At 48.1% G+C, this 22,955-nt stretch overlaps 2 protein-coding genes across 7 annotated transcripts in view; both read right to left on the bottom strand.

The window, feature by feature from the left end:
* LOC135097460 (uncharacterized) overlaps window positions 1-4,935 on the bottom strand; it is a 68,370-nt gene extending 63,435 nt beyond the window's left edge. For all 6 annotated transcript variants that reach the window (XM_063999375.1, XM_063999374.1, XM_063999373.1 and 3 more), the window contains exons 1-4: window positions 4,794-4,935; window positions 4,208-4,352; window positions 3,533-4,068; window positions 3,140-3,223 (exon numbers count right to left, since the gene is read on the bottom strand). In XM_063999375.1, the coding sequence (XP_063855445.1) occupies window positions 3,140-3,223; window positions 3,533-4,068; window positions 4,208-4,260 (673 nt within the window). In that variant the 5' untranslated portion in view covers window positions 4,261-4,352; window positions 4,794-4,935. The remainder of the gene's footprint in view (window positions 1-3,139; window positions 3,224-3,532; window positions 4,069-4,207; window positions 4,353-4,793) is intronic.
* Window positions 4,936-13,381: 8,446 nt separating this feature from the next.
* On the bottom strand, window positions 13,382-22,157 carry LOC135097461 (uncharacterized). The gene is made up of 5 exons (XM_063999379.1): window positions 21,983-22,157; window positions 21,350-21,494; window positions 20,675-21,210; window positions 20,281-20,364; window positions 13,382-20,111 (listed from the first exon to the last, which is right to left on the bottom strand). Exons 1-5 carry the CDS (start codon window positions 22,134-22,136, stop codon window positions 20,041-20,043), a joined length of 990 nt encoding a protein of 329 aa, XP_063855449.1. The 5' UTR covers window positions 22,137-22,157; the 3' UTR covers window positions 13,382-20,040.
* Window positions 22,158-22,955: the final 798 nt, after the last annotated feature.

Consider the following 22,955-nt stretch of genomic DNA (forward strand, 5'->3'; position numbering starts at 1 on the left):
CAGTCATCCACCGCCACCACCTGTCCTGCTGGACGGGTATCCACTGCCACCACCTGTCCTGCTGGACGGGTATCCTTTGCCACCACCTGTCCTGCAGACCGGGTATCCACCGCCATGACCATCAACTGTCCTGCTGGACAGGAATCCACCGCCACCACCTGTCCTGCAGGACGAGTATCCACCGCCACCACCTGTCCTGCTGGACGGGTATTCACCGCCACCACCTGTCCTGCTTGACGGGTATTCACAGCCACCACCTGTCTTGCTGGACGTGTATCCACCGCCATGACCATCACCTGTCGTGCTGGACGGGTATCCACCGCTACCACCTGTCCTGCAGGGTCGGTATCCATTACCACCACCTATCCTGCTGGACAGGAATCCAACGCCACCACCTGTCTTGCTGGACGGGTATCCACCGCCACCACCTGCCCTGCTGGATGGGTATTCACCGCTACTACCTGTCATGCTGGAAGGTTATTCATGGCCACCACCTGTCCTGCGGGACGGGTATTCACTGCCATCACCTGTCCTGCTGGACTGGTATTCAATGCCATCACCTGTCCTACTGGACTGGTATTCAATGCCATCACCTGTCCTGCTAGACGGGTATCCACCGCCATAACCACCATCTGTCCAGCTGGACGGGCATCCACCGCCACCACCTGTCCTGCTGGACGGGTATCCACTGCCACCACCTGTCCTGCTGGACGGGTATCTATTGCCACCATGTATCATTCAGGGCGGGTATCCACCATACCCGCCGCCATGACCATCACCTATCCTGCTGGACGGGTATCCACGGCCATGACTGCCACCTGTCCTGCTGGACGGATATCCACCGCCATGACTACCACCTGTCCTGCTGGACGGGAATCCACCGCCACCACCTGTTCTGCAGGGCGGGTATCCACCGCCACGACCATCATCTATCTTGCTGGAAGGGTATTCACCGCCATGACTACCACCTATCCTTCTGGATGGGTATCCCCCGCCACCACCTGTCCTGCTGGATGGTTATGCAGAGCCACCACCTGTCTTGCTGGACGGGTATCCACCGCCATGACTACCACCTGTCCTGCTGAACAGGTATCCGCCGCCACCACTTGTCCTTCTGGACGGGTAGCCACCGCCATGACCATCACCTGTCGTGCTGGACGGGTATCCACCGCCACCACTTGTCCTGCTGGACGAGTGTCCACCGCCATGACCATCACCTGTCCTGCTGGATGGGTATCCACCGCCATGACCATCACCTGTCTTGCTGAACGGGTATCCACCGCCACGACCTGTCCTACAGGGCGGGTATCCATCGCCATGACCATCACGTGTCCTGCTGGACGGGTATCCACCGCCACCACCTGTCCTGCAGGGCTGGTATCCATTACCACCACCTATCCTGCTGGACAGGAATTCACCGCCACCACCTGTCTTGCTGGATGGGTATCCACCGCCATGACCATCACCTGTCCTCCTGGACAGTCATCCACCGTCCTGCCGGACGGGTATCCACTGCTACCACCTGTCCTGCTGGACGGGTATCCTTTGCCACCACCTGTCCTGTAGGACGGGTATCCACCGCCATGACCATCACCTGTCCTGCTGGACGGATATCCACCGCCACCGCCTGTCCTGCAGGACGAGTATCCACCGCCACCACCTGTCCTGCTGGACGGGTATTCACCTCCACTACCTGTCCTGCGGGAAGGTTATCCACGGCCACCACCTGTCCTGCGGTACAGGTATTCACTGCCATCGCCTGGACGAGTATTCACTGCCATCACCTGGAAGGGTATCCACCGCCATGACCATCACCTGTCCTGCTGGACGGGCATCCACCGCTACCACCTGTCCTGCTGGACGAGTATCCACTGCCACCACCTGTCCTGCTGGACGGGCATCCATTGCCACCACCTGTCCTGCTGGACGGGTATCCATTGCCACCACCTTTCCTGCAGGCCGGGTATCCATCGCCATGACCATCACCTATCCTGCTGGACGGGTATCCACCGCCACCACCTGTCCTGCTTGACGGGTATTCACCGCCACCACCTGTCCTGCTGGACGGGTATTCACCGCCACTACCTGTTATGCTGGAAGTTATCCACGGCCACCACCTTTCCTGCTGGACGGGTATTCACTGCCATCACCTGTCCTGCTGGACGGTTATTCACTGCCACCACCTGTCCTGCTGGACGGGCATCCACCGCCACCACCTGTCCTGCTGGACGGGTATTCACCGCCATTACCTGTTATGCTGGAAGGTTATCCACCGCCACCACCTGTCCTGCGGGGCGGGTATTCACTGCCATCACCTGTCCTGCTGGACGAATATTCATTGCCATTATCTGTCCTGCTGGACGGGTATCCACCGCCACCACCTGTCATGCTGGACGGGTATCCACCGCCACCACCTGTCCTGCTGGACGTGTATCCACCACCATGACCATCACCTGTCCTGCTGGACGGTTATCTACCGCCACCACTGTCCTGCAGAGCGGGTATCCACCGCCACCGCCTGTCCTGCAGGACGAGTATTCACCGCAACCATCTGTTCTGCAGGGCGGGTATCCACCGCTATGACTATCAATTGTCTTGTTGAACGGGTATCCACCGCCACCACCTGTCCTGCTGGACGGGTATCCACCGCCATTACCATCACCTGTCCTGCTGGACGGGTATCCACCGCCACCACCTGTCCTGCTGGACGGGTATCCACCGCCATTACCATCACCTGTCCTGCTGGACGGGTATCCACCGCCACCACCTGTCCTGCTGGACGGGTATCTACTACCACCACCTGTCCTGTGGACGGGTATCTACTGCCACCACCTGCCCTGCTGGATGGGTATCCAATGCCACCACCTGTCCTTTAGGACAGGTATCCACCGCCATGACTACCACCTTTTCTGCAGGACCGGTATCCATCACCATCAATACATCCCAACACCACACCGCCACGCTACCTCCTACCCAGTCCAGTCACGATTGAACCGAAATATTTCTAGAATTCCGAGTGATAAAAAAAAGTCTATTGCAATATTTTTCTTGTATAGTTTAAATCATCATTCTGTCTCTCTCTCTCTCTCTCTCTCTCTCTTGCTTTGAACTTTCGCTTCTCAGGCTCCGGTTCACTCACGGTTCAAGTTCCAGCCAACGTGAGGACAGAATGCCAGGTGTGTGCGCTGCAGGATCCGAATCCAGCGTCCTCCGTCAGATGAGACTATGCGTGCGGTGCGTGGAGGGAGATAAAGGGAGGGTGTCGTGAGCTCCAGGTAAGTAAACAACTCAAATACACTACTGTGGCACTGATGACGCGACCGACAAAAAATATTAGAACAGTACTATCCAAATAGTTATGATTTCAAAAGGTATAGCGAACAACTTTTTTTAATTATAAATTCTTATTTGCAAGAAATCAAGTATATAAAAAGACCTGAATAAAAGGACTTACTAACATCATAAGAAACGTATCATTAAATTTTGCCTTAATAGTCAAATTTCGTTCTACATGAAGTGTGGACGTACTTACCGTAAGTCTTCATGTTGGAAGAAAGGCTGAAAACCCGGGAAGTTAATTTTTGTGTAGTCTCTTGAACAGCGTCACTTGACACTGACTCTTCCGGTCCATCACACTCCGCTTTCCTGGAACATTCTTCGTCTACATTTACCATTATGGAATCAGGATCATTTTGCTTTAAGTCTTCTGATTTATGATCTCGACCACTACAAACTTCATTCTGGTCTACTGTCTGTTCTTTTCTTAAATCTGAGTCGCAATCACTGTCGACGTGGTGCCGCGACTTGGCTTTTGGCTCCTTGACATTGCCGTCCCCACAACCTTCAGCATCACACCTGCCAGCCTCACCTCTGTCATCCGTGACCTGAGTCTCCTCGTCCTGCTTCTCCTGCTTGAAGTGAACGAATTCTAACGATATGTCAGATTTGGTAGACTTGACTTCCCCATTAACTTCCCAATGTTGCTTGCCCTGATTTTTCCAGAGCTTCGTCTCCCACTCGAGGGCTGTAGAGATAATTGGCACATGTAGGCTCACCTGCCAGTGTTTTCTGAAAGTTAAGAGAGGACTCATGGTTATAAACAATTGTCTAATGTAATCTATCAGTGCTTGAAAAGACATTTTACAGAAAACTTTTTTTCGAAACAAATGAAGTATTGGCACCTTCAAACACATGACTGCAAACCTACCCAGTGTGTGGCGTGACGGTGAGGTTCAGGAGACGCCGACGCTTCCCCGGCATCAGCGAGTCCACAGATACGCCAAAGATGGATTCAGAGAACTGAGTGCGCACCACCACGCCCCGTCCTGCCTCGGTTCCGGCTGCGTCTCGCTCTATACGAGGTATAAACAATCCTTTTAATTCGTTGCCTCAAGATATATCATAGACTCCTTTATAAAGAAATCTATGGTTGCATCTTTTAGAAAGGAAAATTACGACTCCGACTATAGCAATGCCTTTCACATTTTATGCAATTTTTATTTTTAATTATAAATATATTAATAAACTACCAAATAAAAATAAATATAGGAAGACAAGGCAACAGATAAAACTAAACATGACATACATGAAAAAAATAAATAAATAAATATAGACAAATCAATATATATATATATATATATATATATATATATATATATATATATATATATATATATATATATATATATATATATATATATATATATATATATATATATATATATATATATATATATATATATATATATATATAACAAGAAAATCTATAAGGCAATATTCTCACGCTCTCTCACCTCTTCCTCGGGGTGCCACGCTACGCTCACCAACTCCTCAGCTGATCCAACGCCCCCCACATGCTGGTACCTCTGCGCCACGATTTTGAGCGCATCACCTGTGTAGCCACCTGTCACCTGGAGGACGCGACCTGAGTAATTCCCGGTGACATTGCATCCACAGTTAGTCAGGTCAGTCTGTGAACAATGACATCTTACATTAGGCGAGTGGGAGGAGGTGTGTGTGTGTGTGTGTGTGTGTGTGTGTGTGATTTATTCCAGCAGGTGTTCAGCTTGAGTCTTAAATTGAAAAAAACGTCATTAAATTTAGTTAGTGTATTGTTCCTTCTTTTAAGACACGTTAGGTTATGCACCCACCCACCTGCAGAGCCAAGGTAAGGGACCGGGTGGAGGGAGAGGTCCCCACTCTGAAATACAAGAAAAGTTGAAGCTTCAGTCTCTCTCTCTCTCTCTCTCTCTCTCTCTCTCTCTCTCTAATACATTAGTTCACTTAGAAATAATTTCTACCCTGACCAAACCACTTAAATGACATGTCGCTGAAGGACCACGACCAAATAGTGTCATTATATTAAATTTATAGACATGTAATAAAGAAGTGTCCTATAGCTGTTATTTTCACGCTATTGGTATATCAAATAGGGCAGTGATTCCTAACCTTTCCCAAGTTCATGCATCCTTCCATGAGCTTTTGAGATATTCATGTACAATTCATTAAAAGAAAATCACACTTTTCTCTAACTTTAAGACTGAAAATATATAAGTAATAGTACTTATCTATCCATCTTCGGTGCGGCGTATTAAGTGTTACCTGAGAAATGTTTGAGTGGAGTCATCAGTTCGGTTTAACGTGTAAGCGGTGACCAGGCGGAAGGATGCTGCCGATGCCTGCTGGCTGTGTGCCGGGATCCCCACCACTGTTACCAGCATCAACGCCGCACCTAGAGTAAGGGAAAGATGGTTGTATGGTTTATGACAATACACATTTCATTCGTTCATGTAAATTATCTTTGTAGTGTCGAGTACAATAATTTCGGATTAGTGATAATTATAGATAGAGTTTCTTTATAGCGGTAAGTTCGATAATTACAGAATAGTTTACCACTTCCAACGCAATCGCAGAATAATTCCTCTTGGAAGTTGATAATCTGCGTATAGTGTCGTACAATAGTCACACACCAGTTCCTTTAGGTAAACTATTTGTTATATTGGCTAATATGATAATTATAGAATGGTCACTCAACAATGTTTCCACTAGGACGAACAACCCCACTCGCTTATGAAACCTCAGTTCCATGGTATAGCAGGTCGACGTTTTACTTAAAGAATATCCACACCTTTCCAGTTTTGGATGCTAACCGGGGTAACTCAATCATCTTCCAAGACTGAATAACATTATGATTGTGGCGCTTCCTGGCTTTCCACTTTCCCTTACATATCCAGTCACGCGGCAATTTCAAAATACACGTTAGAATATTTTCGCGAACGGTGAGTTTATTTGACGGTTTAAAATTGTTTGTATTTGTCACACACGTGACTACTCTACCACGGAACCAGGTGCCTGCCTCTCAACTCGTGGCGCTGCCACGTGTATAGCTTGAGGCATACTGGATACGTGACCTCAAGCAGGCTACCAAGCCGATAACGAGGGGTGGAGTTCCATCGAGCTTCAGTCTCCTCCAAGGGTCGCTACAGCTCTGAGGTCGCCTTGGCATACGCTGGGAGCCTCATATACACTCGAGAGCGGTGGTAAGAGTTACACCAGTGTTACACACCCACACACACATAAACACACACACACACATACAAACACATTTATATTTATTTTCTATTATGTATATGTAAAGGTGTTTATTTTTGTAATTTGTATCTATATGCATTTACTAACTTGGCTTAAGTTATTAACTGAACCAGTCTTTTAAGTTATTCAGTCCAGTTCAGATTGCCACTCCTTGTTACTTTTACTTACTTAAATAATCTTCAATTTTGTATTGTTACTTAATTTAAGGGTTAACTTTAAGATATTAAGTAGCAGTTAAAATGTCTCCTTTTCTCTTTTCTTTTAACCCTTCCATTGTTAGTGTGATTAACACCCCTTCATGGTCCATCCCCTAGAGTTCAGTGTATGCTCACACGTAACAATTGGGGGCCCGTCCGGGATATTACACATGTTTACACATACATATAACTACACTAGTTCCTTTCCTGCTCTCGAGTGTATATGAAGTTGTGCTTATTTCTTTGTTGGTGAATTTTTGCGTTTTTCCGCTTTAAAAGTACGCGAGGTACCGGCGTCTAGTCATAAAAGCGTTAAAAACCTAACAATTGATTTCCTCAGTGTTGCTTTAGTGTCGGTTCGATTCCCCTAGTAGTGACCTTCACCCCGAACTCCGAGACTCCTTAAAACTTGGGAACTTGCGTTCCACTCTTTGCTTGAAAGCAGCGAATACGGCAAGCCATTACAAGTGCTTAAGTGTTAGTTCTATGGTAGTCATTTTGGGGCAGTGATTATCGCTACACTTCTTCGATTCGTTGCCTCTTCAGAAGCACAGTTAAGGCGTTGCTAACCTTGACTCAACTATACTCAAAAACGAGTCTCTGTCCATGCACGCGGGTCAACTCATTTCCCTCCGACTCGTGGTTTCGAACCTGTCGTTCACGCGGGTCCTTCCGACTCGTGGTGGCGAACCTAGGTCTTGGATCAGGTTTCAGTGTAGGGCTCAGACACACTTGATTTGGTTCAATTGACCTCACGCTCATTAATCATGTCGCATGAGTTAAACTTGGACGCATTTTGCAGTAATCCTTCTGTGGCGGAGCTACAAACTGCCAAAGTGACAAAGAATGATTTAAAGTACATAGCCCGACAGTTTGATCTCTCATATCCGTCTGACATTCGGAAGGAAGAACTCCGAACTCAAATCCTGGTTCACCTTGGAGGTGAAGCCACTAGTGCTGCTTCACAGCACGACGCCAGTTTAATGCTCGAACTCGAAAAGCTGAAACTAATGGCAGCAAGAGAAAGAGAGAGAGAAGAGAGAGAACTAAGGCGAGAAGAACTAGCTTTTCAAAAAGAAAAAGCGGAAAGAGATCTGGCATATGTAAAAGAAAAGGAGGAAAAAGAAAGAGAGGAGAGAGAAAAAGAAAGAGAGGAGAGAGAAAAAGAAAGAATCCACGAGACCCAACTCGCACAATTAAAATCTCGATCAACCACCACAGCTGACCTCAAACAAAAGTTAACTAAAAATATCTCTCACTACTCCCTCAGTTCTCTGACAAAGACCCCGAAACTTTCTTTGGACAGTTCGAGGACACAGCAGTACATTTTGAACTGCCCCGAGAAGACTGGCCTTGGCTTCTTAAACCCAAACTCAGCCAAAAGGCTTTAACTATTTTGAACGGCCTCGAAAACAACACGGATTACGACTGTGTCAAACAGGGCATCCTAGCGGCGTACTCCATTACCACAGAAGGATACCGTCAGTCTTTTCGAAAAATGTTCAAAACTCCGCAACAAACCTATCTAGAGATTCCTCAGAGAAACTGAGGGCTCTCAAGCGTTGGCTTAAGTCAGCCGCGATAACCACGTACGACGAATTAGTAAATCTCTTAGCCTTAGAAGAGTTCATGCGTAAGCTCCCTTACTCAGTAATGTTACACATCACCAACAAAGAAGAAACAGATCTTCTCAAAGCCGCTCAGTTAGCGGACCTTTTCTCCCTGGTGAATCGCAAGGCAACCTCAGACAAGCTGACCGAGACTCCTAGTGGTAAGATAAACTCGGGTAACTCAGGGGTTGGTAAAATGACCGGCAGTAGTACTCGACCACCTCTATTTTGTGCTTTTTGTAAACAGCCGGGGCACCTCATAAAGAACTGTCCTAATCCCAAGTGCAAGGTAGCTCAAACATATCCTGCCAAGCCAGTTGCTTCCATACAAGCTCTTCCCTCCTTCCCTGTACCTAAAGACTTGTTTGAGCCTTTCAGGTCTGTAGGCACCATCAGCATTGATAACAAGGATCACCCAGTTAAGATTGTCAAGAGACACCTGTTCAGCTCAGTCCCTAGTGCTGAAGTCAGCAGTCCCTGGTATTGAACAGTGTTACACAGGTGAAAAGGTATATTTAAAAGACTTCCATGACCCCTTCCCCATTGCATTAGCTAAAGTACATCTTGATAGCCCACTAGTAAGAGGTGAAGTGATAATAGGAGTTAGTGAAGAACCAGCCTTACCCATCCCTAATGCTCAACTACTCCTCGCTAATGACCTAGCTGGCAGTAAGGTGACTCCCCCTTTGGTAATTAGTGACGCAATGCTGATGGATAACCCCACTGTACAGTTAGAAGAGCAACAACCAGGCTTATTCCCTGTTTGTCACTACTCGTGCACAAGCAAGGAAATCTGATCAGTCTTTCTCACTTCCAAAGAAGAGCCCATCCCCACTTGAACTCAATCAAATATTTTCTGAAAAACTTCTCACTGAGGCTCAACAGGAAGACACTACTTTGACTCAATTTCATGACAAGGTTATCCCTCCAGATCAAATTACTCATTACCCTGCCTTTTACAAACAGGATGGAGTTCTCATGAGTGTTCCGGCCCTCTAAGGTCCCAGAATGTGCTCAGCCGTCTGCAGGAAGCGAACCTCACCGTGAAGCTGGCGAAGTCTACGTTCGGAGCTGCCACCGTCTCCTACCTAGGACATCAGATTGGACAAGGCTCCGTCCGGCCCAAGACCGCTAACGTCGACGCAGTACTGAAGTACCCAACTCCCACTACTCGACGCGAGCTCCGCCGCTTCCTGGGCATGGCGGGGTTCTACCGGCGTTTCTGTCCGAACTTCGCAGACGCAGCTGGGCCACTTACTAGACTAACTAGTGGGAATGTGGCGTACGAATGGACCCCTGCCTGCCAACATGCCTTCAATCAACTAAAGAACTTGCTTGCTCGGGAACCGGTTTTGCGTGCGGCCGACTTCAGTAAACCCTTCATCATACATACTGACGCCAGTGATCACGCTTCGGGTGCCACCCTCCTGCAAGAATCTGACGGAATCTTTCACCCAGTCGCCTACCACTCCGAGAAGTTCAACATCCATCAGAAGAATTACAGCACTATCGAGAAAGAACTTTTAGCCATTATCTCTGCCATCAAGAAGTTTGAGTACTATCTTCAGTCCAACACCCAGCCACTCCAAATCTACACTGACCACAACCCTTTGACTTTTCTCAACAGGAACCGCTTCACTAACCAACGTCTGCTACGGTGGTCTCTACAGCTCCAGCCTTACCTCATTGAAATGCACCATATTAAGGGACTGGACAACTGCCTTGCTGACACTTTGTCTCGCCTTCCCACTACGCCTCGCATCACTACCCGTCGCGACCCTGAGGACCCTAGGATCCTGTTGCCGGGGATGCGTGAACCGGTCGATGGAGGCAGCCGAGGGCCGAGCACTGCCAGAAGAACCATCTACCGACGTTCTGGTGGAATCAACCTTCACGGGACAGGAACCACCTCACTTCTCTAATGACGCAGAGTCATTCCTTCTGCGTCATCCTAAGAAGGGGGGAATGTCACACACGTGACTACTCTACCACGGAACCAGGTGCCTGCCTCTCAACTCGTGGCGCTGCCACGTGTATAGCTTGAGGCATACTGGATACGTGACCTCTAGCAGGCTACCAAGCCGATAACGAGGGGTGGAGTTCCATCGAGCTTCAGTCTCCTCCAAGGGTCGCTACAGCTCTGAGGTCGCCTTGGCATACGCTGGGAGCCTCATATACACTCGAGAGCGGTGGTAAGAGTTACACCAGTGTTACACACCCACACACACACACACACATAAACACACACACACAAACACATTTATATTTATTTTCTATTATGTATATGTAAAGGTGTTTATTTTTGTAATTTGTATCTATATGCATTTACTAACTTGGCTTAAGTTATTATTAACTGAACCAGTCTTTTAAGTTATTCAGTCCAGTTCAGATTGCCACTCCTTGTTACTTTTACTTACTTAAATAATCTTCAATTTTGTATTGTTACTTAATTTAAGGGTTAACTTTAAGATATTAAATAGCAGTTAAAATGTCTCCTTTTCTCTTTTCTTTTAACCCTTCCATTGTTAGTGTGAGCAACACCCCTTCATGGTCCATCCCCTAGAGTTCAGTAGTGTATGCTCACACGTAACAGATTTCTTCTCTCTTACTTGAATCACGGTTGGTAAAATAAAGTGAGGATGTTGTGAAAGAACAAGAAAAGAATGTTCCCTCGTGCAATTGTAGGGCGTGTGGAGGCACCTGGCAGCTCCCCTACTCCCCTTCCTTTAGTCTCCACCTCACGTAGTCACTGCTGCAGACGATGGGAGACGGCAGAGTTCATGCTTACAAACCACAATGTAGTTTTATAACATGCTTTCAATATGAACCGTACTGTTTTCAGTAAAGTAAAGGAGCAAATGATAGTATACTAAATAATAGTACGTGTTCACTAACAAACTTAGGTACCTTATTCCCATCACACACACACACACACACGATTGTTAGCATACATCATATGGAAGAACATCTAAGGGCCGTATTGTTAAATCTCTTCGTATCACCACTACCTAATCTACTCACCAAAACACCAGTACATGTTCCTCGCTTGGCACCACCCAGATGGATCACCGGGCAGTGTTGGTGTCCTTCAGCTGACACACACGAGCGTTCACTGGGGCTGAGCTCTCCCAACTAACCCTGCCATGACCCTCAGCCTGCACCTCGCCTGTCACCTTTCCGCCCCTCCCCCCCGCCAGCCATTCTATTCGGGTAAGGCACATGACAAGAATAGCAAGATGAAGTATCAGGAGACTTGTAAGGTCCAGCACCCAGGCCGAGAAATCTTAAGTCATCATGAATTGGCGGATGTATTTACTTATCAATTCACTTATTATTATTATCATTATTATTATTATTATCATTATTATTACTTCGAGGGATGGAACACCGTATGAGGAGGTAAAGCCTACCTTAATGATATCGAAATACCTCTATCGTATCACCACGCTCCCTACACCATTCCAGTGACTAGCTTTTTTTTTTTCAGTCCCTGGATCATCCTAGTCACTCTTCTTTGCACAGCCACAACTGTACACCGTAATGTAAGAGAGGCCTTATCAAAGCACTAAATGCACTGTTTTATAGGCCGCAGACTTGTAGTATCACTTTGTTTTCTCTCTCTCGAAGATTTAGCTATCTCCCTGGCCTTTAAGCTGCTGTTATATATTGTGCATCCCTCTCTCTCTCTCTCTCTCTCTCTCTCTCTCTCTCTCTTACTTCTTACGTAGAGAACGCTACCTCATTGATATCGAATTTCATTTCACACTTTTCTGTCCAATCATACTTTCTATCCAGTCCTGTCTTATCTTCGTAATTTGGTGTCATTCGCAAATTTACTGACGTCACTACTTACTAGTAATTCCGGAATATAATGATGCTAATAATGGAGGAGGAGGTGAGAAGAAACACAAGTGCTGGGAGGATAGTTTATTCCCGACTAGTTTCGCACAAGCTTCTTCAGGGGAACTAGTCGGGAATAAACTCACCTCCCAACACTTGTATTTCTTCTCACCTCCTCCTCCAGCTTGTCGGAATGTCTGAACAACAACAACAATAATAATAATAATAATAATAATAACAATAATAATAATAATAATAATAATAATAGCAATAACAATAATAATAATAATAATAATAATAACAATAATTATAATAATAATAATAATAATAATAATATTATTAACAATAATTATAATAATAATAATAAGAAGAAGAAGAAGAAAAAGAAGAAGCGGAAGAACAAAAAACAAGAAGAAGAAGAAGAAGAAGAAGAAGAAGAAGAAAAAAAAAAAGAAGAAGAAGAAGCAGAAGAAGAAGAACAAGAACAAGAACAAGAACAAGAAGAACAAGAAGAAGAAGAAGAAGAAGAAAAGAAGAAAAAGAAGATGATGATGAAGAAGAAGGAAAAAATAAATAAATAAATAAACAAATGAAAATAACAATGAATTCAAGGACAATAGTTACTCATATAACTTCTAAGATTTGTTCTAGAGCAAACATAAAGTGATCTGAAAAAAATAAATAAATGCAGCAGCTCAGTGATCCAAGACGGAAGCAGTCCGATGTGCTACTGACAGACTGCGAAATTACTTCCACACACCACCAAACAAAATGTGAACAAACTTGTAACTTTAAAACTTTTTTCCCTAAACCCTTGAAACAGCTATTCTTTGTCAAATGAACGGTTGCCACTCAACACTGAAGAACCAGTGCCAGGACCTGCTGAAGCTGTCGGTGGTGTTCCCAGTTTTTACAAGTCTATCAAGATGGCTGCCATTCCTACGATGCTCACTCTGAGCCTGAAAGAAAGAAAAGGAACAAACGCAGAAGGAAAACGTTGGAGTAATATAAAGCGATATATGGAAGAAACAAAGATATAAATATTTGCCATCATGCTTACCACGTCATCAATATTCTCCTAATTATTATAAATTCTTGTTATAGTTACAATAATGCTGGAAGAGAGATTTATAGTTACAATAATGCTGGAAGAGAGAATTAATAAGAAGCAGCTACAAGGAGCCAGTAGGCTAGTAGTAGTAGTGACAATGTGCATATAAAGTATACACACTACAATCAATTTCCAATTATTTATTTTATTTATTTTTTCTTAAGCCCCAGTTAAATCTGCACACACATGTGCACTCTCTTTTTTTTTATGCTGCTGCTGCTTCACTTTCTTCTTCTTCTTAAAGCCACACCTTCCTGTTATGGCAAAACAGCCCCTCCAAACAAACCTTCCACACACCGTGCCTTCTCTCTCCTCACCCTTCACGCCCCAAACCTGCGATCCCTTCCTCACCATCTCTCTTCACTCAATCTACAAATGTCTTGTCGCACCGATGAGGATCACAATAAGTATTTAATTTTAAAATCGTTTTATACGATAAAAAGTTTGTTTACCCCAACGTCCAGCTCTCGTAGCAGGAGGGGGTGAGGATCGCACAGACCAGGGCGAGGTTCCCCAAGTGGGACTCAGCCCAGCAGTATGCCTGCACCAGGGCAGAGTCGGCCGCTGCCAGGGACGACTAAACTACCAGTTCAGGGAGAGTCACGAGGCAAGCCACCAGGGAACAGCAAAAGTAGAATAAACTAAGAGAAAATCTGACGCATCCTCACACAATAAAGACGCGATGGACGTCATCCACTTCGTGAAGGGCGTCCTTCAGTGAAAACACAGAACATTGGAAAGGAGACCGTCAAATGAAAAGAAGGAGTACTCCTGAACCACAGCACCTCAGTGGAGGGAGAATGATATTGGAAGTCAATTCTGCGGGACGGGCCGGTGTCCACCACCACCACCTGTCCTGCAGGATAGGTATCCACCGCCACGACCATCACCTGTCCTGCAGGGCGGGTATACACCGCCACCACCTGTCCTGTAGGACGGATATCCACCGCCATGACCATCACCTGTCCTGCAGGGCGGGTATACACCGCCACCACCTGTCCTGTAGGACGGGTATCCACCGCCACCACCTGTCCTGTAGGACAGGTATCCACCGCCACCACCTGACCTGTAGGACGGGTATCCACCGCCATCACTTGTCCTGTAGGACGGGTATAAACCGCGACGACCATCACCTGTCGTGCTGGACGGGTATCCACCGCCATGAATATCACCTGTCCTGCAGGACGGGTATCCACCGCCACCATCTGTCCTTGTAGGACGTGTATTCACCGCCACCACCTGTCCTGTACGAAGGGTATCTACCGCCACCACTGTCCTGCAGGGCGGGTATCCACCGCCACCGCCTGCCCTGCAGGACGAGTATCCACCGCCACCACCTGTCCTGCTGGACGGGTATTCACCGCCACTACCTGTCATGCTGGAAGGTTATCCACGGCCACCACCTGTCCTGCGGGACGGGTATTCACTGCCATCACCTGTCCTGCTGGACTGGTATTCAATGCCATCACCTGTCCTGCTAGACGGGTATCCACCGCCATGACCACCACCTGTCCAGCTGGACGGGCATCCACCGCCACGACCTGTCCTGCTGGATGGGTATCCACTGCCACCACCTATCCTGCTGGACGGGTATCTATTGCCACCATCTGTCCTGCAGGGCGGGTACCCACCATACTCGCCGCCATGACCATCACCTATCCTGCTGGACGGGTATCCACCGCCATGACTGCCACCTGTCCTGCTGGACGGGTATTCCCCGCCACCACTTGTCTTGCTGGAAGGGTATCCACCGCCATCCACAGCCACCACCTGTCATGAAGGCCGGGTATCCACCGCCATGACCATCACCTGTCCTGCTGGACAGGTATCCACCGCCACCACCTGTCCTGCAGGGCGGGTATTCATTACCATCACCTATCCTGCTGGACAGGAATCCACCGCCACCACCTGTCTTGCTGGACGGGTATCCACCGCCACCACCTGTCCTGCTGGACGGGTATTCACCGCCACTACCTGTCATGCTGGAAGGTTATCCACGGCCACCACCTGTCCTGCGGGACGGGTATTCACTGCCATCACCTGTCCTGCTGGACTGGTATTCAATGCCATCACCTGTCCTGCTAGACGGGTATCCACCGCCATGACCACCACCTGTCCAGCTGGACAGCCATCCACCGCCACCACCTGTCCTGCTGGACTGGTATTCAATGCCATCACCTGTCCTGCTAGACGGGTATCCACCGCCATGACCACCACCTGTCCAGCTGGACGGGCATCCACCGCCACCACCTGTCCTGCTGGACGGGTATCCACTGCCACCACCTGTCCTTCTGGACGGGTATCTATTGCCACCATCTGTCCTGCAGGGCGGGTATCCACCATACCCGCCGCCATGACCATCACCTATCCTGCTGGACGGGTATCCACCGCCATGACTACCACCTGTCCTGCTGGACGGGTATCCACCGCCATGACTACCACTTGTCCTGCTGGACGGGTATCCACCGCCACCACCTGTCCTGCTGGACGGGTATCCACCGCCACCACCTGTCCTGCAGGGCGGGTATCCACCGCCACGACAATCATCTATCTTGCTGGAAGGGTATTCACCGCCAAGACTACCACCTGTCCTGCTGGATGGCTATCCACCGCCACCACCTGTCCTACTGGATGGTTGTGCAAAGCCACCACCTGTCTTGCTTGACGGGTATCCACCGCCATGACTACCACCTGTCCTGCTAAACGGGTATCCGCCGCCACTACTTGTCCTTCTGGACGGGTATCCACCGCCATGACCACCACCTGTCCAGCTGGACGGGCATCCACCGCCACCACCTGTCCTGCTGGACGGGTATCCACTGCCACCACCTGTCCTGCTGGACGGGTATCTATTGCCACCATCTGTCCTGCAGGGTGGGTATCCACCATACCCGCCGCCATGACCATCACCTATCCTGCTGGACGGGTATCCACCGCCATGACTGCCACCTGTCCTGCTGGACGGGTATCCACCGCCATGACTACCACTTGTCCTGCTGGACGGGTATCCACCGCCACCACCTGTCCTGCAGGGCGGGTATCCACCGCCACGACAATCATCTATCTTGCTGGAAGGGTATTCACTGCCATGACTACCACCTGTCCTGCTGGATGGGTATCCACCGCCACCACCTGTCCTACTGGATGGTTGTGCAAAGCCACCACCTGTCTTGCTTGACGGGTATCCACCGCCATGACTACCACCTGTCCTGCTAAACGGGTATCCGCCGCCACCACTTGTCCTTCTGGACGAGTATCCACCGCCATGACCATCACCTGTCCTGCTGGACGGGTATCCACCGCCATGACTACCACTTATCCTGCTGGACGGGTATCCACCGCCACCACCTGTCCTGCAGGGCGGGTATCCACCGCCACGACAATCATCTATCTTGCTGGAAGGGTATTCACCGTCATGACTACCACCTGTCCTGCTGGATGGGTATCCACCGCCACCACCTGTCCTACTGGATGGTTGTGCAAAGCCACCACCTGTCTTGCTTGACGGGTATCCACCGCCATGACTACCACCTGTCCTGCTAAACGGGTATCCGCCGCCACCACTTGTCTTTCTGGACGGGTATCCACCGCCATGACCATCACCTGTCCTGCTGGATGGGTATCCACCGCCATGACCATCACCTGTCCTGCTGAACTGGTATCCACCGCCACGACCTGTCCTGCAGGGCGGGTATCCACCGCCATGACCATCACCTGTCCTGCTGGACAGGAATCCACCGCCACCACCTGTCCTGCTGGATGGGTATCCATCGCCATGACCATCACCTGTCCTCCTGGACAGTCATCCACCGCCACCACCTGTCCTGCTGGACGGGTATCCACTGCCACCACCTGTCCTGCTGGACGGGTATCCTTTGCCACCACCTGTCCTGCAGACCGGATATCCACCGCCATGACCATCAACTGTCCTGCTGGACAGGAATCCACCGCCACCACCTGTCCTGCTGGACGGGTATCCACCGCCACCGCCTGTCCTGCAGGACGAGTATCCACAGCCACCACCTGTCCTGCTGGACGGGTATTCACCGCCACCACCTGTCCTGCTTGACGGGTATTCACAGCCACCACCTGTCTTGCTGGACGTGTATCCACCGCCATGACCATCACCTGTCGTGCTGGACGGGTATCCACCGCTACCACCTGTCCTGCAGGGCCGGTATCCATTACCACCACCTATCCTGCTGGACAGGAATCCAACGCCACCACCTGTCTTGCTGGACGGGTATCCACCGCCACCACCTGCCCTGCTGGATGGGTATTCACCGCCACTACCTGTCATGCTGGAAGGTTATTCACGGCCACCACCTGTCCTGCGGGACGGGTATTCACTGCCATCACCTGTCCTGCTGGACTGGTATTCAATGCCATCACCTGTCCTACTGGGCTGGTATTCAATGCCATCACCTGTCCTGCTAGACGGGTATCCACCGCCATAACCACCATCTGTCCAGCTGGACGGGCATCCACCGCCACCACCTGTCCTGCTGGATGGGTATCCACTGCCACCACCTGTCCTGCTGGACGGGTATCTATTGCCACCATGTGTCATTCAGGGCGGGTATCCACCATACCCGCCGCCATGACCATCACCTATCCTGCTGGACGGGTATCCACGGCCATGACTGCCACCTGTCCTGCTGGACGGATATCCACCGCCATGACTACCACCTGTCCTGCTGGACGGGAATCCACCGCCACCACCTGTTCTGCAGGGCGGGTATCCACCGCCACGACCATCATCTATCTTGCTGGAAGGGTATTCACCGCCATGACTACCACCTATCCTTCTGGATGGGTATCCCCCGCCACCACCTGTCCTGCTGGATGGTTATGCAGAGCCACCACTTGTCTTGCTGGACGGGTATCCACCGCCATGACTACCACTTGTCCTGCTGAACAGGTATCCGCCGCCACCACTTGTCCTTCTGGACGGGTAGCCACCGCCATGACCATCACCTGTCGTGCTGGACGGGTATCCACCGCCACCACTTGTCCTGCTGGACGAGTGTCCACCGCCATGACCATCACCTGTCCTGCTGGATGGGTATCCACCGCCATGACCATCACCTGTCTTGCTGAACGGGTATCCACCGCCACGACCTGTCCTACAGGGCGGGTATCCATCGCCATGACCATCACGTGTCCTGCTGGACGGGTATCCACCGCCACCACCTGTCCTGCAGGGCTGGTATCCATTACCACCACCTATCCTGCTGGACAGGAATCCACCGCCACCACCTGTCTTGCTGGATGGGTATCCACCGCCATGACCATCACCTGTCCTCCTGGACAGTCATCCACCGTCCTGCTGGACGGGTATCCACTGCCACCACCTGTCCTGCTGGACGGGTATCCTTTGCCACCACCTGTCCTGCAGGCCGGGTATCCACCGCCATGACCATCACCTGTCCTGCTGGACGGATATCCACCGCCACCGCCTGTCCTGCAGGACGAGTATCCACCGCCACCACCTGTCCTGCTGGACGGGTATTCACCTCCACTACCTGTCCTGCGGGAAGGTTATCCACGGCCACCACCTGTCCTGCGGTACAGGTATTCACTGCCATCGCCTGGACGAGTATTCACTGTCATCACCTGGACGGGTATCCACCGCCATGACCATCACCTGTCCTGCTGGACGGGCATCCACCGCTACCACCTGTCCTGCTGGACGGGTATTCACTGCCACCACCTGTCCTGCTGGACGGGTATCCACTGCCACCACCTGTCCTGCTGGACGGGTATCCATTGCCACCACCTGTCCTGCAGGCCGGGTATCCACCGCCATGAACATCACCTATCCTGCTGGACGGGTATCCACCGCCACCACCTGTCCTGCTTGACGGGTATTCACCGCCACCACCTGTCCTGCTTGACGGGTATTCACAGCCACCTCCTGTCTTGCTGGACGGGTATCCACCGCCATGACTACCACCTGTCCTGCTGGACGGGTATCCGCCGCCACCGCTTTTCCTGCTGGACGAGTATCCACCGCCATGATCATCACCTGTCCTGCTGGACGGGTATGAACCGCCATGACCATCACATGTCCTGCTGAACGGGTATCCACCGCCACCACCTGTCCTGCAGGGCGGGTATCTAGCGCCTTGACCATCACCTGTCATGCTGGACGGGTATCCACCGCCACCACCTGTCCTGCTGGACGTGTATCCACCACCATGACCATCACCTGTCCTGCTGGACGGTTATCTACCGCCACCACTGTCCTGCAGAGCGGGTATCCACCGCCACCGCCTGTCCTGCAGGACGAGTATTCACCGCAACCATCTGTTCTGCAGGGCGGGTATCCACCGCTATGACTATCACTTGTCTTGTTGAACGGGTATCCACCGCCACCACCTGTCCTGCTGGACGGGTATCCACCGCCATTACCATCACCTGTCCTGCTGGACGGGTATCCACCGCCACCACCTGTCCTGCTGGACGGGTATCCACCGCCATTACCATCACCTGTCCTGCTGGACGGGTATCCACCGCCACCACCTGTCCTGCTGGACGGGTATCTACTACCACCACCTGTCCTGTGGACGGGTATCTACTGCCACCACCTGCCCTGCTGGATGGGTATCCAATGCCACCACCTGTCCTTTAGGACAGGTATCCACCGCCATGACTACCACCTTTTCTGCAGGACCGGTATCCATCACCATCAATACATCCCAACACCACACCGCCACGCTACCTCCCACCCAGTCCAGTCACGATTGAACCGAAATATTTCTAGAATTCCGAGTGATAAAAAAAAGTCTATTGCAATATTTTTCTTGTATAGTTTAAATCATCATTCTCTCTCTCTCTCTCTCTCTCTCTCTCTCTCTCTCTCTCTCTCTCTCTCTCTCTCTTTCTCTCTTGCTTTGAACTTTCGCTTCTCAGGCTCCGGTTCACTCACGGTTCAAGTTCCAGCCAAGGCGAGGACAGAATGCCAGGTGTGTGCGCTGCAGGATCCGAATCCAGCGTCCTCCGTCAGATGAGACTATGCGTGCGGTGCGTGGAGGGAGATAAAGGGAGGGTGTCGTGAGGTACAGGTAAGTAAACAACTCAAGTACACTACTGTGGCACTGATGACGCGACCGACAAAAAATATTAGAACAGTACTATCCAAATAGTTATGATTTCAAAAGGTATAGCGAACAACTTTTTTTTAATTATAAATTCTTATTTGCAAGAAATCAAGTATATAAAAAGACCTGAATAAAAGGACTTACTAACATCATAAGAAACGTGTCATTAAATTTTGCCTTAATAGTCAAATTTCGTTCTACATGAAGTGTGGACGTACTTACCGTAAGTCTTCATGTTGGAAGAAAGGCTGAAAACCCGGGAAGTTAATTTTTGTGTAGTCTCTTGAACAGCGTCACTTGACACTGACTCTTCCGGTCCATCACACTCCGCTTTCCTGGAACATTCTTCGTCTACATTTACCATTATGGAATCAGGATCATTTTGCTTTAAGTCTTCTGATTTATGATCTCGACCACTACAAACTTCATTCTGGTCTACTGTCTGTTCTTTTCTTAAATCTGAGTCGCAATCACTGTCGACGTGGTGCCGCGACTTGGCTTTTGGCTCCTTGACATTGCCGTCCCCACAACCTTCAGCATCACACCTGCCAGCCTCACCTCTGTCATCCGTGACCTGAGTCTCCTCGTCCTGCTTCTCCTGCTTGAAGTGAACGAATTCTAACGATATGTCAGATTTGGTAGACTTGACTTCCCCATTAACTTCCCAATGTTGCTTGCCCTGATTTTTCCAGAGCTTCGTCTCCCACTCGAGGGCTGTAGAGATAATTGGCACATGTAGGCTCACCTGCCAGTGTTCTCTGAAAGTTAAGAGAGGACTCATGGTTATAAACAATTGTCTAATGTAATCTATCAGTTCTTAAAAAGACATTTTACAGAAAACTTTTTTTCGAAACAAATGAAGTATTGGCACCTTCAAACACATGACTGCAAACCTACCCAGTGTGTGGCGTGACGGTGAGGTTCAGGAGACGCCGACGCTTCCCCGGCATCAGCGAGTCCACAGATACGCCAAAGATGGATTCAGAGAACTGAGTGCGCACCACCACGCCCCGTCCTGCCTCGGTTCCGGCTGCGTCTCGCTCTATGCGAGGTATAAACAATCCTTTTAATTCGTTGCCTCAAGGTATATCATAGACTCCTTTATAAAGAAATCTATGGTTGCATCTTTTAGAAAGGAAAATTACGACTCCGACTATAGCAATGCCTTTCATATTTTATGCAATTTTTATTTCTTCCTTTTTCTTTTTCTTTTTTTTCCCATCCTAACATTAAATTTAACCGAAAAAATCTTAACTAACGGTCATATCTTGCGCAGTGCTATTTAATTTTGATTTGAGATAATGAAAAGCAATATAGGTTTGCAGAGGATCTAAACCACCAAATAATAATAATAATAATAATAATAATAATAATAATAATGATAATAATAGTAATAATAATAATAATAATAATAACAATAATTCCCTGTTTAATAAAAATGTATACGTACACTCAATACACTGCGAGGCCCATCAGCTCCACCTCTTCACACACACACACACACACACACACACACACACACTTACACACCTTGGTCAAGCTGAGGCGGCGCGGGGTCACCACTGGAGGGCTTGCCGCGCTCTTCCTCACCGCCTCTCAACCACAGCCGCCACCACTGCCCCGCCTGGCCCTCATGCCCGCTGGCCAGGCTGAGGGTGGTCCTGGGAGCCGCCATGAACAGCATCTAGAGGAAGGAATAGTGTGACCTCATCTCTTTTATTTCAAAGTGGCATGACAAGAATTTTGTATGTTTTTTTTTTTCTATAGGAATGATGAAGCAATGGTAGTATGTAATATATGAAGATAATAATGAGATGCAAATGTTAAAGATCAGATTTCTATTGCTGTGGTACTTTGTAAGCAGAAACTATGGATATTTAAATAGTTTTTTTTTTTTTTTTTGCCTTTTGCAAGTCTTCCTCACGCATACGCATTAAAAGAAAATAATGAATAAATATATTAATAAACTACCAAATAAAAATAAATATAGGAAGACAAGGCAACAGATAAAACTAAACATGACATACAGGAAAAATAAAAAAAAATAAAGACAAAACAATATATATATATATATATATATATATATATATATATATATATATATATATATATATATATATATATATATATATATATATATATATATATATATATATATATATATATATATATATATATATATATATATATGTATATATATATATATATATATATGTATATATATATATATATATATGTATATATATATATATATATATGTATATATATATATATATATATGTATATATATATGTATATATATATATATATGTATATATATATATATGTATATATATATATATATATATATATATATATATATATATATATATATATATATATATATATATATATATATATATATATATATATATATATATATATATATATATATATATATATATATATATATATATATATATATATATATATATATATATATATATATATATATATATATATA

The sequence above is a fragment of the Scylla paramamosain genome, unplaced genomic scaffold (assembly GCF_035594125.1).
Source record: "Scylla paramamosain isolate STU-SP2022 unplaced genomic scaffold, ASM3559412v1 Contig20, whole genome shotgun sequence".
Classification (NCBI taxonomy): Eukaryota; Metazoa; Arthropoda; class Malacostraca; order Decapoda; family Portunidae; genus Scylla; species Scylla paramamosain.

What these genes read in the sequence shown, in the direction of transcription:
- LOC135097461 (XM_063999379.1), bottom strand. Translation starts at nt 22,136, where the DNA reads ATGCTGTTCATGGCGGCTCCCAGGACCACCCTCAGCCTGGCCAGCGGG. An exon ending in ACCGTCACGCCACACACTGG is followed by an intron (nt 21,211 to 21,349) that starts GTAGGTTTGCAG and finishes CTTAACTTTCAG; the next exon opens with AGAACACTGGCAGGTGAGCC. An exon ending in TTCCAACATGAAGACTTACG is followed by an intron (nt 20,365 to 20,674) that starts GTAAGTACGTCC and finishes CCGCACGCATAG; the next exon opens with TCTCATCTGACGGAGGACGC.